General features: G+C 40.7%; 1 protein-coding gene across 2 annotated transcripts in view; it reads right to left on the reverse strand.

Annotated features, from left to right (window-relative positions):
• LOC130930678 (protein unc-79 homolog) overlaps window positions 1-19,193 on the reverse strand; it is a 172,004-nt gene that overhangs the window by 73,264 nt on the left and 79,547 nt on the right. For both annotated transcript variants that reach the window (XM_057858695.1, XM_057858694.1), the window contains exons 19-24: window positions 13,351-13,578; window positions 13,057-13,198; window positions 11,846-11,925; window positions 11,612-11,760; window positions 11,370-11,527; window positions 4,152-4,333 (exon numbers count right to left, since the gene is read on the reverse strand). In XM_057858695.1, the coding sequence (XP_057714678.1) occupies window positions 4,152-4,333; window positions 11,370-11,527; window positions 11,612-11,760; window positions 11,846-11,925; window positions 13,057-13,198; window positions 13,351-13,578 (939 nt within the window). The remainder of the gene's footprint in view (window positions 1-4,151; window positions 4,334-11,369; window positions 11,528-11,611; window positions 11,761-11,845; window positions 11,926-13,056; window positions 13,199-13,350; window positions 13,579-19,193) is intronic.

The following is a 19,193-nucleotide window of genomic DNA, read 5'->3' on the forward strand; positions in this document are numbered from 1 at the left end:
ACAGCATTGATCAGTGTAGGCTATTTGACACAACTGCACAAATTTAAGACAGTTCATACAAGGACGTAGGTTTGGTCTCAACATTGGTAGGGGCGATCTAACAGCATAACTTGCATGTACATTTTTTGCTGAGGACTGGACATTAATAAGACCAAACAGATTGGGTGAACAGGGGACAGAGCTATATTTCTCACGAATATGAACTTAATTAATTGATGGGCTGCCGGCAATGTTGAATTCGTTAATAAGTCAAATTTGTTCCCAGTGAGAGTTGGACTCCGCCAAGGCTGCTTTTTGTCTCATAATTTTTATGGACAGAATTTCTAGGAGGAGCTGAAGCATTGAGGGGGTCCGGTTTGGTGACCTCAGCAATGCATCTCTGCTTTTTGCAGAGGATGTGGTGCTGTTGGCTTCATCAAGCCGTGACCTCCAACTCTCACTGGAGCGGTTCGCAGCCAAATGTGAATTGGTTGGGATGAAGATCAGCACCTCCAAATCCGAGACCATGGTCCTCAGTCGGAAAAGGGTAAAACGGCCTCTGCGAGTCGGGAATGAGATCCTGTCCCAAGTGGAGGAGTTCAAGTATCTTGGGGTCTTGTTCACGAGCGAGGGTAGGAGGGAGGGTTAGAGATCGACAGGCGGATCGTTGCAGCGTCTGCAGTAATGCGGACTCTGCGCCGGTCCGCAGTGGTGAAGAAGATGCTGAGCCTAAAGGCAAAGTTCTCGATTTACCGGTTGATCTACGTTCCCACCCTAAACCTATGGTCACGAGCTGTGTGTCGTGACCGAAAGAACAAGATCTCGGATACAAGCGGCTGAAATGAGTTTCCTCAGCAGAGTGTCCGGGCTCTCCCTTAGAGATAGGGTGAGAAGCTCGGTCATCCAAGAGGGTCTCGGTGTCGAGCCACTACTCCTCCGCGTTGAGAGGAGCCAGCTGAGGTGGCTCAGGCATCTTGTCCGGATGCCTCCTGGACGCCTCCCCGAGAGGTGTTTCGGGGATGTCCCACCAGCGGGAGGCCCCGGGGACGACCCTGGAGTCACTGGAGAGACTATGTCTCTCGGCTAGCCTGGGAACACTTTGGGATCACGCCGGAGGAGCTGGTTGAAGTGGCCGGGGAGAGGGAAGTCTGGGTTTCCCTGTTGAAGCTGCTGCTCCCACGACCTGACCCCGGAGCGAGCGGAATATGATGGATGGATGGATAATTGACAGGCTAAATAATCAACGCAAAATAAATATGGATTGACTGATACTAACTTTCATATGTATTGGTATAGGTGAACACTGTTGGATTCAAACATTTGTTGTATTTTATTAGCAAAATTACTATATTTCAACATAAATTAGATTAACATACACAATAAATACAAACTTGCTAATAATCTCTTAATGACCCATTTTCAATGCTCTAACTAAGGGAAGGAGGTTATTCCCCAAAATCTCACAATACATGGCCCTGGTCATCCTCTCAATACAGTGCAGCCGTTCAGTCCTATGTGCAGAAACACCCCCCCAAAGCATGATGCTACCACCCTCATGCTTCACAGTAGGGATGGCGTTCTTGGGATGGTACTCGCCATTCTTCCTTCTCCAAACACGATGAGTGGAATTAAGACCAAAAAGTTTCATTTTGATCTCATACTAGTATAACCACATGACTTTCTCCCATGACTCATAAAACATGACTGCTTTTGTCCACGAGCACTGCCAAACTCAACAAAAAATGAAAACTCCTTTGGGCTGCTCTAAGACCACACAGGGGCGCTCACAGCAGGGGGTGCTGAGGATCTTTTTTAGTTTTTCCCATCCAAAAACAGCCATTTCGGTCCACATTTGTCATGCTCCCGCGTTGTCTCAAAGGCATGCACAATGGCAGTACACCCACATTTTGGATAGCTCTCGTACTACTACTACTACTACTACTAGGCTACTATAAAGACAGCGTTCTATTTTACCTACTGTGTGTGTTTTTAGTTTTTGTATTCGAAATAACAGTGCAAATACCCACAGCTAGAGGGTGCAATGATACACAAACACATTTGAAAACTAATAGGTCCAATAAGCCTCGGTTTAACACTCCCTTTTTAAAACATTGAAATAAATTGCATACTAGTATCCAACTAGCTCTGGATGGCGGCAGCTCAACAGCAACAACAAACAATAATATGGCAACAATGCAAGCATGTCTTACCTATTTAAGACACTAAAGTTAGATTTCCTTTCTGGACTCCACGGTCTAAATCTGTAGCAAAATGTTCCTCGCTGGGCACTGTTATAGAACTATCATCATAATCATCTTCATTTTCGACCTTGAATTGAATTTTAGAAAATTTCGCAGTTTTTATAAAAAAATAAATCGCAAATTAGTTTTGCGCCATGTTAATGCCTACTCTGTCAACATTGAACCTTTCCTTTCCAATATAGTGCCTTGTTCAATGTGACTTGGTAGCAGGCAAGTTGTCAGGTGGTGACCATGTTATTATCTTTTCATCATACATATTTAATCCTCAAAGTAAAATACACTATTGTTTCAAAATGTTTTATTTATTTTCAACAACAATAACAAAACGTCAAAACCAAACCAACCAAGCCAAAACAACCCCACAGCATCATGGGGGCCCTGCAGAACCCTCAGCACTCCTCTTACCGCTTCACTGAGACCACATTAATAAAATAAAAATGAAAATTGGAGCGTAGGGGGTAAACCTTGGTTCACTACAATTGTCACAGTTTAACGTTCACAGTAGAAAACATGCAGGAGGACACTTCTCTCTAAGCAGCTTTCTACTCGAGTTTGGCAGGTTAGCAAATTCACAGTTTAATGTTATGCTAACTCTGATGCAAGTTGGACTTTCCACAGCAAAATTAGTGGTGTGTTCCCCATCTCCACAACATTAACGTCTTTTTATATTACTTACAGTGGCTGCTGCTGGCCAAAAAGACACTCTAATATCCCTCCTCTTCAAAGGGGGTGGAGGAGACGGCATGGTGTCAACATGTTGTTTTCTGTCAGGGCTGTGAGTGTGTATGTTTGTATGTGTAGGGAGGTTTCAAGTCATCGGCCAATCAAACGTGTTTGAGGGGAAGAAAGGAATGGCACTTTAAGCTAGTGAAAAGGGGTAAATGTAAGTCTGATGAACATAATGAAATAATTCACTTGGTCAAATCTATCCTTACATCATATGGGAAGACAATCTACAGGGTGTCCATAAAGTCTCTTTACCATTTCAAAAATGTATTAAAAATGCAATTGATTAGATATTTTATTCAGATTTGTTCTATTTTATTCAGTGTTTATTAAAGTTTTTTATTACACTGCATTTGTGTGTTTTTCTTCATCGAGACATCAACTTCTGCAAATGTTTACCTTGACCTTTTAACTGAATATGTGGCACCACAACTGAATGACCTTCAACCAACCATCACTTTTCAGCAAGATGGTGCACCACCACATTGGGGGCTGCATGTTCGTGGATTCCTCAATGAAAATGAATTTCCAGACCGATGGATTGGAAGGGATGGTCCAATTCCTTGGCCGCCAAGTTCACCAGATATCACTCCCCTGGACTTCTTTCTATGGGGCTATGTTAAAGATATCGTGTATCGATAAGAGAAGAGACATTACTGACCTTAAGCGAAGGATTACTGATGCCATTGCCATAATTGATGAGGCTATGTTCGCTGTAGCGAACATGGCAAGAAATCGAGTACCGTCTTGATGTGCTTCGTGCAACTAATGGTGCCCACGTAGAAGTGTATTAAAAGAGGTAAATCGAGTACCGTCTTGATGTGCTTCGTGCAACTAATGGTGCCCATGTAGAAGTGTATTGAAAGAAATTTTTTAAAAAATTCAATAAACGCTGAATACAATAGAACATGTCTAAATAAAATATCTTAGCAATGGCATTATTAATACATTTTTGAAATGGTAAAGAGACTTTATGGACACCCTGTATATTATATATCTAACTGAAGTCATTATATAATGCACATAAGGTTGCTTAAAAGTTGGTGGGGACAATCTGAGCATCCTGAAAAGTTGTTATGTGTTATGTCCCTCCTCTCTCTATGCAAGCCTAACTAACCCCTTGAGTTCATACAAGTCAGCATGTACTAAAATGAAAATTTGACACAACCCAAGTCCATTATTCACCTGCAATGCTGGCCTCTTGATGGTGTCCAGCAGCAGTCTGGCTCGGGTGGCCACAGCCGGATTGACATCCTCCACCGAAGCCAGGAAGCAACAGAAAGCGTGTGCTAGAGAGTACTTGAGCAGGTGGTTTTTTGTCACCGCGCCAATGTCGAGGAAGCGGCATAGCACTGCCACCTTCTCCACTAGGGAGAATTTCATTAACAGAACAAGAAAACATATATGTATGTTAAGTATTGACTGACTACATAACCACACCAATTTTAGGGCAATTATAGACAAACAATTCAAATATATAGTACAATTCTGAGTCTTGACCTAACATATTTACCTTTGGATCGGAGGCGGAAGTTGTGAGATCTGGTAAAAAACAACTTGACAAAAACTACAAAATGCACTTCCTGGAGTACCTTTGCTGTGAAGTCTGGGATTTCGAGTCACTTCCTGTTGATTTTGAGGCATCTCGGACATCCGGTCGATATCACTTCCTGGGGGCATTTCTGGTTCACTTCCTGTTCATGTTGGGTCACTTCCTGTTGATGTGGGAGGATTTTGGGGTCACTTCCTGTTGAATTGGGGGTACTTCAGATTCACTTCCTGTACATATTGGGTCACTTCCTTTTTATTTTGAGACCTCTGAAGTTGGACTCTCTTCGGACACAAATTTATATAAAAATGATGGCAATCGTTTGTGCTTGTTTGTGCTGTAAAGTTTCGTTTTAGCTGCTATTGTTTTTAAGATGTTTAGAATTCTTTTATAGGTCAATCTGAGGTCAACCAGCCCCCCATTTTGATTAAAATTGTGTCAATTGTTTGTGCTCTGTTTATGCAGTAAGAAGTTTTGTTTGCGGTGTTACCGTTTTTGAGGTCTTGATTTCGAGTGATGACGTCACGCAGCCCCCCATTTATTGCGAAATTGACCAGAGGTGGGAGTACAAACGAAGCATTAACATTTGACACAATTTTTAGCCATTTTTGATCAAAATGAGGGGCTGGTTTATCTCAACTTGACCTATAAAATAATTGTAAGTATCTAAAAAAAGATAGGAGCTCAAACAAAACGTTTTTACAGCACAAACAAGCACAAACGTAGCACAAATGATTGCCATTTTAAAATAAATTTACATGTCATGGGGGGCGGGCGGCAACTTCATGGAGGTCATTTTGAGGCATTCAAGGGTCATTTCTTACAGACATTGGGTCATTTCTTGTTGATTTTGGAGGTATTTCAGGGCCACTTCCTGATGATTTTGGGGTCATTTCAGTGTTACTTCGTGTTCATATTTGGTCACTCCATGTTTAATTTGAGATGTTTAGGGGCAACTTCCTATTAGTATTGGGTAGCTTGGGTTGGAAATCAATAGTATTGAACAGAAGTCTTTGTGCCACTGAAATACATGGTGAATAGTGTCATTGTAAATGTATGGGAAATTTTGGCCATTAGAGATGAATGGGTATGTTTCTGGCAAATTATGGCCAATATGTACGTTTCTAGCAAAAAACTGTATAGAACTTTTTTGCCTCTTATCGTCCTGAATTTTTTTGATGAATAAATCATGTGTTTTCAACAAATAAATGTAGGACAATTAGCGTTTTGAAATTACACTTCATTTGAAAAAAACAAAAAAACAAAAACAAAAACAAAAAAAAACAAAAAATTTTTTTGGGCTGTCAAACGAAAGGTGTCGGTGTGTCAAACAAACAAAAAAATTGCATGCAAAGCTACCATCAATCAATAACTCGAACTGCTGCATTACCCAATAATGAACACTGGATGTCAGTGTTGGCATGCTAACATTAACATGGCCTCTTGGCTATGTCACACTTGAAGAAACATAATCACTCAATCACAAGCACCACATTCATTTCACCACCTAAAAAGATAAGGTGGCCTTTAGAGAGATTAAGATAACATTTGTCATTTATTTTAAAAAATGAATGACTGAATGAATGAATAGTCTTATTAACTACCCACTGGGCTGACAACACTTAGCCAGGAGGTACATTTGTTTACACAAGGACATGTAAATCACCAGGATCCTTTTGCCTGTCCATCAGAGGACATATCCTCCATTCCCTCAAGATCAACTTGCAGCCAATCACAAGATGGTTAAAAAAAAAAAAATCATATCAAGCCATCAATTCCTATTTGCTGGGTGTTCGAGCTGCACTGTAACCATGACAACAAGGGAGGAGATGTGGGTAGTGGTGTAGGACGTATGTTATATAAAAGGAAAGGGGGTCTTGTTAAGAATGGTTACATGTGTGCTTACAAATCACATGACAGGGACCTCTATGATGACCAATTTTTACACATGCATTTACAATAACATTAGGTAGCCAATGAGTTAACCCTTTCAGGGACAGTGGTCACCAGTGGCGTGCACAGACAATTTGGGGGGCAGGCGCTCAGAGGGGAAAAAAGGGCACCTTTTGCAGCGTATGAAACTGCCAGCCCGGCTACCACGTGAGAACAATGTGAATAAATTAAAGAAAAAACATTGCAGATGTATTACATAATTACATATTTGTTTATATATTTAAATAAATAGCAACATGTATGACATCTAGCAAATAAATGATGCTCATAGTAGGCTTTAAAGTGCCTATTACACCAAAATGCAAGTTTATTTCATATTTCACGTGGTATTTTATGCTCCTGAATAAAATGGAGAGCTTGGATGTGTGGAAGCGATCATTTTATTTATGCAATTTTTTAATCCTGCGCCACGAAAATGAGTGAATTCTGGCTCCAGTCTCGGGTTGGGGACGAATGCGAATATGATGTCACCCGAGTCAGCATCTCACAATACAGCATTGCTTTATAGCATGCAGATGGACTGCGGATTCAGCTGATTTGCAGATTCATTCGTTTATTTTTCCTATCACGCCAGTCAAATGTGCAGCAGGGATTTGTTGCTGCACCAGGGAGAGCCGTGTGAGCCTTTTTGGGTTTCAAAAAGTTCCCGTTCACCCTCGGAGAATAGCCAAAACAAGTCTGACAACTGTGGGACCATTGGACTTACAAGGAAGTGAGTAAACATCGTGTTTTATATTATGTCAAATACTGGGATCGTGGCACACGTTTTAATATGGAGGTGACTTGCATATCGTGGCTGACAATGCTCCTTGTCCATCAAGAATGCCACTCGGCCGACGACTGGCGGCTTGTCGAACACCCCTCTCGGTCTTTCGCATGCCCTCTTCGTGTGCCCGGTGTTCTGTCAAATTTTCCACTCCGTTACAAATTGCAACTTGTTAAAAATGTGTTAAAAATGGCCATGAATACAGCGATTACAAAGTAAACACTAAAAAGTTTCTTTCACTAAAGGAATATCTCTTTACGTTTCATTATGGATGGACATGCAGAAAAGTTCTCCTCAGACATATCCTGCCATGTTAGCTGCACAACAAATGATTGCTGCTCTCTCACTGTTTACATCTTCGCCGTGTAGGTAAGCATTAATTTAAACCATATTCGTGTAGACCACGTGGCAGCTACGTGGTCGGTTTGTCCGGCAGTCATTCTCCAGCTGCTTTCCTGGCAAACAAGCTCTCTCGCCCGCAGCAGGGGAACGACGAGCTGTAACTTGCGCATCACAGCGGGTTGCCGATCGGCGGAGACAATCGACAATCCTGCCGCCGTGTGAAATGATCCGGGGTAGTTTTGAATGATGTTTTGCTTCGAAAGGCGAGAATAAGACTTTGAAACATCACTTGGTTCGGGTTAGCATGTCGGCTAGCTGTCACGCCTCCTGGTTTGTTTACGCTCTCTGAAGCCAGGGCAGGGAAATGACAAAAGCCGGACTAACTCCGGTGGCATAAAATGTGCATGAAGTCAACAGTTTTGACCATTATGGTGTAATTTTGCCATGTCGTACTGAATAAATGCATTTTTATTACGTCAAATTCCATTTAGCACAAGACTGTTTCTCATGACCATACCATTTATTTAGCAGTTGGGGAAAAACACTTTGATAAAAAGAATATCCTGTAAAAGTATTTGAGTAGAGAGATTGAAACAATGACATTTTGCGGCTTTCTTAGTCGCATTTTCCTCGTTCTGAATAATTCCCCCTTAATGGGCTGAATTCTGAGTCAGATGAAACTGTGACCCGGCTGACGTCCTACTGGGGACGCTAGAGCGCTATAATGACAGGCAGTGGCTAAACGGCAGATTTTGCCAAATTGTTGTATATAGTCGAATCGTCTCCAAATATGATTGTAATTCACATAATAATGCTATGAAAGACTTTTTTTATCCTGTCATAGGCACTTTAAACTTGCATTGTTATAACAGTGTATCCGTGTGCCCATACTCAAACGACGGTTCTGATGTGGTTATTGTGTTTTGAATACTGCTCCCTTATGGAGGAGTGAGAGAGGTGCAGTGGAGTTTTAACTTTCTCTTTCCATATTCTGATGTTGTTGTTGGCGTCGGTTACGGAGAACAGTAGCCGTGTTGTGTTGCATAGGTTCTGAAATGAATAATTAAAAAGAAGCTGGTGACTTCCTTGCCGATGTTATAATAATAATAATAATAATAATAATAATGAGAGTCGTCCTCGAGATCGTAGTCATATTCCGGCTAGATTGTCGAGCCAATTCACTAATGTGCACACCACACTCATATTTGTCTATCATTTTCCTTTTTTCACTAAATGCACTAACCTCTTTGAGACCCATGTTGATTTCTCTCACAAGAAAATCCGTCATGCGTCCATTTTGTGAAAAAAATAATGAAATTGCGAAAAGCGGTATGCAATGTTAAGAGTCTTGTTAGCTCGAATTTTCTGTGTCCAGCCGCTGTGGCTCTGCTGCTCTCAGTGTGAACTCTCTATTCAAGCCGGAACGCGCGCGGCTCTTAAGTGTCTCTGTCACGTGACCGTGTCGTAGCCGCTAACGCGCTCGGCCAAATGGACACACAAGTAGGGAAGGTGAATTATGCCAAACAAAGGGTCACCACAATGACATTATCATCATTTTAAAAATTTAAGTGACGGGTAAAAATAGATTATGACCGGATTTTTATGACCCTGTCAGTCAAAATGACAGACAACGAAAAACTCTAGCGCAACCTCTGCAAGGTATATATATTTTTTGTGTGGGTTTATTTTGATTCTTATTAGTTTTTGTTAAGAGGCAACATTCTAAACATTCACAAGCAACAAATGTGCGTACAGGCTTCCAGCCGTCATCTTTGTCCTCTCTCTCACTCGGCTGCAGGACTCGCTTCTTTGTGTGTGCGCGTGCGCTCTTCTTCTTGGGCACAAATATGATCTTCGTGATTATAGGCACTCTTACTCGCGTGCGGAAGTACTACCTGCTCCACACTCCCTGCACCAAAATAAAAGCATGCATCACTACACAAAAGTCAACATTATATTATTTAAAAAAAAAAAAAAAAAAAACAGTCTCCGGGCATTGTAAAGTCGAAATCACATAAGTCACGTAAGTCAGGTACGTCGTAACCCGGGGATTACGTGTAGTTTTATTTATTTTTCCTACTGACACTTGTTGTGTGCTGGTCACCACGTTACATCCATTAATTGATTTATGGCGAGCGGCTAGCCTAGCTTGTTTAACTGGTGGGACTGGGCATTCGGCTTATTTAGAGAGTCGCACAGAGACAAAGGCCACTTCCCGAGACAAATAGTTAAACAACTGAGGTTTAGGTATACATACCACATTATGTGATACCTCTGCATAGGGGCTGCGGGTAGGGCTGAAAGCTATTGTACTGTACTGCGGCGTGTTTCCACGTTTGGAGGAAAGGGGGTGCTGTAACAGTGATTATGGCTGCGGCGCCTGGGGGGCTCATGCATCACAAACATAATAATGATCATGACTTAATAACCTTGATAAGGGCACTTGCTCAGTTAAGAGGGCCAGTGCTTGAGCACCACCTGGCATCTATGTGTGCACACCAGTGGTGATCACTATAGTGGACAAATATTCAAAAGTTGACATTTAAGAGCTTTAACCCTTTACAGAGCAAGTAAATTATTATTTATTTTTAAATTATTAATCATTTTTGTATTTTTTTTTAAATATTTTTTTATCATTATAAATAATTTTATAAATAAACACGATGTCACTAGGAACTAGAAAATACTAGGGCTGTCAAAAGATTAAAATTTTTAATCGTGTTAATTACAGCTAAAAAATTAATTAATCGTAATTAATCGCAATTCAAAACATCGATAAAACATGCCATATTTTTCTGTAAATTATTGTTGGAATGGAAAGATAAGACACAAGATGGATATATACATTCAACATACAGTACATAGGGACTGTATTTGTTTATTATAACAATAAATCAACAAGATGGCATTAACATTATTAACATTCTGTTAAAGCGATCCATGGATAGAAAGACTTGTAGTTCTTAAAATATAAATGTTAGTACAAGTTATAGAAATTTTATATTAAAACCCCTCTTAATGTTTTCGTTTTAATAAAATTTGTAAAAATTTCAATCAAAAAATAAACTAGTAGCCCGCCATTGTTGATGTCAATAATTACTTACACAATACTCATGGGTGCTGAAGCCTATAAAATCAGTCGCACCCAAGCGCCAGCAGAGGGCGGCAAAACTCCATAAAACACAATTAACATGTGGGCATTTCACTGTACTGTCATTTAAATCTGTCTGAGCGGGGCATGTGCGTTAATTGCGTCAAATATTTTAACGTGATTAATTAAAAAATTAATTACCGCCTGTTAACGCGATAATTTTGACAGCCGTAGAAAATACTGTTTCTGGAGAAATTGTGTGGGAATGCTTTTCTTCTGTGAATTTTCGGTCAATTGGCATTTTTGGGTTGGATTTTCATTGTTAAGTCATGCCTCAGTGCCATTGACGGTGTAGTCATAAGGGATTGGACGTCTGACAGCCAATATGTGCTCTGTAAAGGCTTAAAAAGTAAATATTTTCCATAGTTTTTGTGATTTTTTGTTGTTGCGCTTTTTATGTTTTTCGCAGTTTTATGCAGTTTGGGCTTTTTTTTTCATTGCTGGTTTTTACTTTTATTGCGTTTTTTTAATTTATTTTCCGTGGTTTTCTGACTGTTTTTTTTCCCCTTTTTTTTCCAGTTTTTTGTTGTTTTTGCCGGGTTTCTTTTTTTCATTTCTTTTTATATTTATTTTTGGCTACTCTACCGACATCTGCGGATATAGACGCTGTTAACATTTGCAAGACCATGGCTGTCATTTCACCTGCTTCGAATCGTATTTTCCAGTCTTTGCTGTTGAAGTTTGTGTTGATGAGGTTCCAGAAGATGTCCGCCCCATGGGACAAAGAGAGAGCATGGAGGAGCTGAGGTACCGCTAAAGAGGCTAGCTGGCAAAACTCCGACTTCAACATTGACCACAAACTGAAATGGAAAAAATGAAGCCAATGTGTTCAGATACTCCAGCTGTGTGTGTCTGTTGAGTGGATACGGTAAAATATACCATACCTTGGGATAAGCATTTTCTCCTGGATGTAGGCCAGGAACTGGGGATGATCCTTACGGGCAAGGTACAAACACTCTCCGTGCAGACATAAAATCCTCAGACAGTTCAGCATGTTGAACAAGATGTCGGGCTCTTCAAACTTGGACATTTCCTGAAGTTAAGAGAACAGCTAAAGCAAACCGTCAACCAAACCTCTAACGCCTCTGTGTCATTTTGACATCCTGTGTGTATTTTACCTGCAGGATGGTGTATATAAGTTTCAAAGTCACAGGAAGTTGCTGGTAGGAGAATCTCTTGTCGGAGTTATTTTTCAGAGCTGCACAGAACATAAAGACTTATTTTAAAAATAAAACTCCTGTACTGAAACTGTCAAAAAATCTGGGTGAGTTGATGCCAACGCAATCACATCAAATATTTTCTGCAGCTACTTGTGCCTTAATATTTACACATATTTTATATAAAAAAAAACTCCTCTCTCCCCCTCCCCCATCTCCACTGGTAGGTTGGGTGGCAGTTCATCTCAAGATCGGGTCCTCTATCAGAGGCCTTGGAGCTTGAGGGTCCTGCGCAGTATCTTTGCTGTTCCTAGGACTGCGCTCTTCTGGACGGAGATGTCAGATGTTTCTCCAGGTATCTGCTGGAGCCACTTCTCCAGTGTGAGGGAGACAGCCCCCAGTGCTCCTATGACCATGGGCACCACTGTTGCTTTCACCTTCCAGGCTCTTTCCAGCTCTTCCTCGAGCCATTGGTATTTTTCTTGTTTCTCATGTTCATTTTTCCTGATGTTTCCAACGTTGGCGATTGCTACAGGGCGCGAGCATGAGACTGAGCTACTGGCTCGGGACAGCTCATCTGTATTTATTTATTTATTTATTTATTTTCAATTGGGAAAAAAATCTGCAATGGACTGAGGGCATGAAGTTTGAAGAGCAAAGTAGCGAGGGATCACTGTATTGTGCAGAATTGGCATGTACTTTTTGGAGTACTTCTCGATTGGTGAAACCCTAATTTTTAGCCATTTTGATTAATTTTTAGACATTTCTTTCTGTACCAATCGATTATTCAAAATATAAAGTGGTTCTTTCAATCAGTGCGGACTGGTTAGGTTCTGTGGCGATGGTGACTTTTTGTTGTGGAGATGGAAACAGTCATTTTTGTGGTTATTTTGAGGCCATTTGTTGACCAATCGCTTGAAAAATATAAACTCAGGCCAAGAGGCACTCTTGACGACCATGCAATCTATAGTCTCCGAATAAAGCCAGCCAGACGGATGGATTCCAGTGAATTATGGTATGATTTAATCCAGCAGACACGACAATGTGAATTTCCTCAGTGTCACCACTTCAGGGGCCAAGAGACTTCAGCTATTGTTTATTTAGCCACATGTGATGTTATTTTTGTGCCCCGTTTGTCCTGTGACAGGCTGCTGCATGAGGTTGACACTTACGTGCAGTATCAGGAGACTGGTTGCTGGGGTTGTCAGTGTGCGCCGTATTCGGGTTGTCTTCTTCCTCGCTTCCGTTCTCCCCTCCGAGGGAGAAATCTGGCGGGGGAACCAATAACGTTTCTTCTAAACTGTCTGTCGGTTCCTGCGGAGTAAATCAGTCACACATTTCCTGTCAAGGATCGAGAAGAGCAGGGGTGGTTCGGGACACAGCTTGCTATTCAAAAGCTTTAGTAACACGCACACGCAGGGTTCATTAACATTCAGCGGAATAAAAATGCACGCTGCGTCTCTCACCACCAGACGTATCTCTTCCCGGGGGGTCAGCCTCTCCAAGAGCTCGCAGCCCAGCTGGTAACACAGAATACTGGATTGGCAAAGGCTGCACTCCAGGGCCTTCTCATCCTTCTGGCAGGTGTGCGAGCCCCCCCACGGGGCTTGGAAGACATTATTGATGATCCCTACGATATCTTTCCCCAAGCAGGTGTCTAAGCCCAGCATCACACCATCATCTTGCAGCTCCATCTGGGGGTAGCGGGAGAATAAATGACCGTTGTAAAGATGGAGAAGGAAGTGAAGAAGAACGATACACAAATCTCAAAATCCCACCAGTGGGCATTGTTGTCATTGCTTTGTTGCACTTGTCACGACTTGTGACAACTATATATGGCGTGGTGGCGCTCATTAGAGAGCAAATTTCTGCCATGAAAAATCTGGTAGTTCAAAAATACGGAGCGAAAGCGTTGAATTTGTGGCGTTTATACTTAACTGTTTACACCAGTTTGTGTTGAGGGATACTAACTGTCAGAGTCATATTTCAAGAGTTTATTTAGTGGGTGTTGAGGAGTGTATTTTGACTCATCTTGAGTTCATTGCATGCTGTATGACCACTGGCGGGCACAGTAAACTGTTCTTTATTATAAAATGTTGGTCTACCATCTTCTCTGTTGAATCGCTTTGATGGCGTAGAAATATATTTCCATTTATTTAGAAAATCATAGGTTGAACCATTCACATTGCGTTTCTCCTACTCACAGGGGCTCTTTTGCGCTCTAACTTGTGTAATCTGATCCTGTTGGGGTTAAACATTCCAAGCAAGGCTGGGGAGGGAGTAACGATAAAAAGGGTATGCGCTTGGAGGGGGGAGTGTCCTGGTACCAGGATGTCTTGTCTTTTATGTCTGTCTGTCTTTAAGTGTAAATTCTTTGTTCTTTTTATTCCTAAATTCTGTGCCATCATCTCCTGTTCGTTATACGAATAATACAACCTAACAAGGAAAAATTGACTCTTTTCCTTCAATGGCCAAATTTCATATGGATGTGATTTTTATTTTGGGTCGGAAAATTGTAATTTCTAATAAGGATTCCCGATAGCATATTTTTGCACCTGAGTCCGAGTAACCTGATTTTGAGAATCTGCAGATACGGAGTCCAGATCCCATACCGAATTTTTTGTGTGTTTTGTTTTTATTTGAACAGAAGTTCCAAACATGGTCAGGACTATACTTTTTACAGTAGTTACTCTTCCGCCTTTTTCCGGGAGTGTTGCAGAGTATAAAACATATATATTTTTGTATCTTTTGGCAATGTCGTTGTACAGTATTTCTGGATTATTTTATTACTTTTTAGCCCTTTTAAAAAGTAAAAAATATAGAAATTCAGCCTGAACGATATTGGAAAACATTAACAGTGCGATATACAGTATATTGCCAAGGCTCCACGCTTACTTTTTGCATTGGTTGCACTGGTGTCCCTAACTTTTTTCTTAAGGTGCACCAGCACAAAATGTGGGTGCACCCACAGTTTTCATTGTATCACCTTTAACGGCATACTTTTAATCACATCTACATAACATTCTTTCATGCCTTGTGTTGAGTCTTGTTAAGTTTGTGCCCCAGTGTGTCTTGTCCATGTGATTACCCACCCATTAACCAACGTTACCCTTCGTCTGTATTTAAGATCCCCATGTACTGTCTTGTTGTGTCATTGTCTATCCCCGCGTCTTGTCAATGTTTGCAGTGTTCCTGACCCTGTTTTACATAGTAAGTTTGTTTGTTTCCTAGTCTTGTTTTGTTTGGACCTTGCCTTTTGATTCGCACAGCTTTTGTTTGAACTTTGTGTTTTTTTTTTTAAGATCATTAAAACGTTTTGAATTTTCCTTCACCCCAGCTTGCCCTGCCTTTGATTTCCCTGCATTTGATTCCACCTTGTCCTCGATACCGTGACACATTAATTCATTTTCTGAACCACTTATCCTCACGAGGGTCGCGGGGCTTCTGGAGCCTATCTCAGCCAACCCCAGGCAGAGAAGGGGTACACCCAGAAAAAGTCTACAGCCTCTCACAGGGCACATATAGACACACAACCATTCACACAGACACTCACACAAACGGACAATTTGGAGTGTTCAACCAGCATAGCATGCATGTTTTTTGGGGATGTGGAAGGAACCTGGAGATAACCCACGCAGGAATGGGAAGAACATGAAAACGCCACACAGGAAGGCCGGAGCCAAGATCTAACCCACAATCTCAGAACTGTGAGGTGGTCCAACCGTGCCGCCTTCTTAATGTGAATTATTTTTAAACAAGAATAACGTAGAAAAATGCATGTCTTTATTAAATGTTTCTTTAAGTGAGTCCACTCAAATTCACTTATGCTACCGAGAACAGCCTTTCGACAACGAAGATTGACTAAACGATGATTAACACATTTGTGCCTTTCATCGTAGAGCCTACCAAGGCTTCTCTCGACAGATCAAAGCTACAAACCTATCGGTCATCGTTAACTTTAAGCACCAAAAGCTAACTGCACTGGTCACCAAGAAAAGCAGCAGGAGGGAGGGTGAGAGGCGGTATGTACGGTATATGGTGGAAAACACTCAGGTGACTTGAAGTTCCGCTCTGAGACCCCCAATTTGGCCAAATTTCAAAATTTTCCTATATGCATGTGTGATACATCATTGGAAAGCATAAAAAATTATTAGAAAATGGAAGAAGTTCAAGTTGACGGTCAGTCTGCTTCGTTCTGGGGCTCCATGCAAGATCTCACCTCATGGGGCGTCACTGATCATGAGGAAGGTGAGGGATCAGCCCAGAACTACACGGCAGGACCTGGTCAATGACCTGAAGAGAGCTGGAACCAAAGTCTCGAAGAAAACCATCAGAAACACATTACCCCGTCATGGATTAAAATCCTACGCAAGGTCCCGCTGCTGAAGCCAGTGCATGTCCAGACATGTCTGAAGTTTGCCACTGACCATCTGGATGATCCAGAGGAGCAATGGGAGAAGGTCATGTGGTCGGATCAGACCAAAATTGAACTTTTTGGTCTAAACTCGGCTTGTTGTGTTTGGAGGAAAAAGAAGGATGAGTACAACCCCAAGAACACCATCCCGACTGTGAAACATGGAGGAGGAAACATCATTTTTTTTGGGCTGCTTCTCTGCCAAGGGTACAGGACGACTGCACCGTATTGAGGGGAGGATGGATGGGGCTATGTATTGCCAGATCTTGGCTGACAACCTCCTTCCTTCAGTGAGAGCCCTGAAGATGGGTCGTGGCTGGGTCTTCCAGCATGACAACGACCCAAAGCACACAGCCAAGGCAACTAAAGAGTGGCTCCGTAAGAAGCATCTTAAGGTCCTGGAGTGGCCTAGCCAGTCACCAGATCTGAACCCGATAGAAAATCTATGGAGGGAGCTGAAAGTCCGTGTTGCCCAACAGCAGCCCTGAAACCTGAAGGGTCTGGAGAAGATCTGCATGGAGGAGTGGGCCAAAATCCCTGCTGCAGTGTGTGCAAACCTTGTCAAGGACTAGAGGAAATGTGTGGTATCTGTAATAGCAAACAAAGGTTTCTGTACCAAATATTAAGTTCGTTCGTAAGTTCGTTTTTGTGATGTATCAAATACTTATTTCATGCAATTAAATGCAAATTTATTATTTAAAAATCATACAATGTGATTTTCTGGTTTTTTGTATTAGATTCCGTCCCTCACAGTTGAAGAGAACTTATGATACAAATTACGGACCTCTACATGCTTTGCAAGTGGGAAAACCAGCAAAATCGGCAGTGTATCAAATACTTGTTCTCCCCACTGTATACATATATGTATGTATATATGTATATATATATATATATATATATATATATATATATATATATATATATATATATATATATATATATATATATATATATATATATATATTAGGGCTGTCAAACGATTAAAATTTTTGATCGAGTTAATTACAGCTTAAAAATTCATTAATCGTGATTAATCGCAATTAATCGCAATTCAAACCATCTCTAAAATATGCCATATTTTTCTGTAAATTATTGTTGGAATGGAAAGATAAGATGGATATATACATTCAACATACTGTACATACTGTGTTTGTTTATTGTAACAATAAATTCACAAGACGGAGTTAACATTAACATTCTTTCTGTGAAAGGGATCCACGGATAGAAAGACTTTTTATTCATAAAAGATAAATGTGAGTACAAGTTATAGTAGTTTTGATAGTTTGTATATTGTGACTAAATATTGCCATGTAGTGTATTTTTTTTTTAGCTAAACTTAATGTTTGAATAGCGTATTATTTTGCATAGCTATTTTGATTGGGAATGCCAGATCTCTTTGCATTGAGCGCTTTTCTTTTTGTGAACATTTATTTATTTATTTTTGAGAGATAGGAATATTATTTTTGTTGTGCTTTCACTAAATGATACTGTAGCGATTTAAATGTTCTTAACTGTCCAAATGCATGATGGGAATTTGAGCAACCATGAGTCACAATGGTTGCTGCAAAGGATATATCTTCTCCGAGTTGAGTACAGTACATGGTGTTAAGCAAAAGATCATCTCTAATTATACTTCCCCATGTTGCTTGCTATAATAGTTATAACAATTGTGGAAGATGTGCCACTGCGTAACCCATTAAATAGCGCGGCTCCAATAAATGTCTGCGTTACCAATTCATCCTGCTAGGAAATTGATAGTGCTATGGACCCCATTGGACCGGTGAATCATGTTGGCTCATTGTCGTCAGATGGCTCGGTTCGTCCGATTACCTCCTGAGGAAGACGGCGGTGAACATATAAACACCGAGAGGCGTTAGATGGCTTTATGTGAATACTTTTATTAACAAAACAAAAGCATGTGGGGAACGCAGCACTCGGGCCTGCTAACTGCGCACTTTCTCTACTCTCTCGCTCCCTCCCTCGCTCGACCACTTTCTTCCTCACTGCTCAATCTGACAATGCCGGTCACATTGAAAATAACAGCGGCCTCCTTGGCGGGTGCCTGTGTCCACTCCACTTGCTTGTCTCTGCCCTTAGCTCTCAATATACTTCAAACGGCGCCATTGTAGTCTGTTCGCGGCAATGCTTGAGTGGGTCGTTCCGCGCATGCATTAATTGCGTTAAATATTTTAACGTGATTAATTTCAAAAATTATATATATATATATATATATATATGTATTAGGGCTGTCAAAATTAACGCGTTGACGGGCGGTAATTAAGGTATTAGGGCTGTCAAACGATTAAAATTTTTAATCGAGTTAATTACAGCTTAAAAATTTATTAATCGTAATTAATCGCAATTAATCGCAATTCAAACCATCTATAAAATATGCCATATTTTTCTGTAAATTATTGTTGGAATGGAAAGATAAGACACAAGATGGATATATACATTCAACATTCGGTACATAAGGACTGTATCTGTTTATTATAACAATAAATCAACAAGATGGCATTAACATTATTAACATTCTGTTAAAGCAATCCATGGATAGAGGGACTTGTAGTTCTTAAAAAAAATATTTTAGTAAAAGTTATAGAAATTTTATATCAAAACCCCTCTTAATGTTTTTGTTTTAATAAAATTTGTAAAATTTTCAATCAAAAAATAAACTAGTAGCCCGCCATTGTTGATGTCAATAATTACTTACACAATGTAATGGGTGCTGAAGCCTATAAAATCAGTCGCACCCAAGCGCCAGCAGAGGGCAGCAAAACTCCATAAAACACAAGTAAGCGTTTCATTCTACTGTCCTTTAAATCTGTCTGAGCGGGACATGTGCGTTAATTGCGTCAAATATTTTAACGTGATTAATTTAAAAAATCAATTAAC

The sequence above is a fragment of the Corythoichthys intestinalis genome, chromosome 15 (genome assembly GCF_030265065.1).
Source record: "Corythoichthys intestinalis isolate RoL2023-P3 chromosome 15, ASM3026506v1, whole genome shotgun sequence".
Taxonomy (NCBI): Eukaryota; Metazoa; Chordata; class Actinopteri; order Syngnathiformes; family Syngnathidae; genus Corythoichthys; species Corythoichthys intestinalis.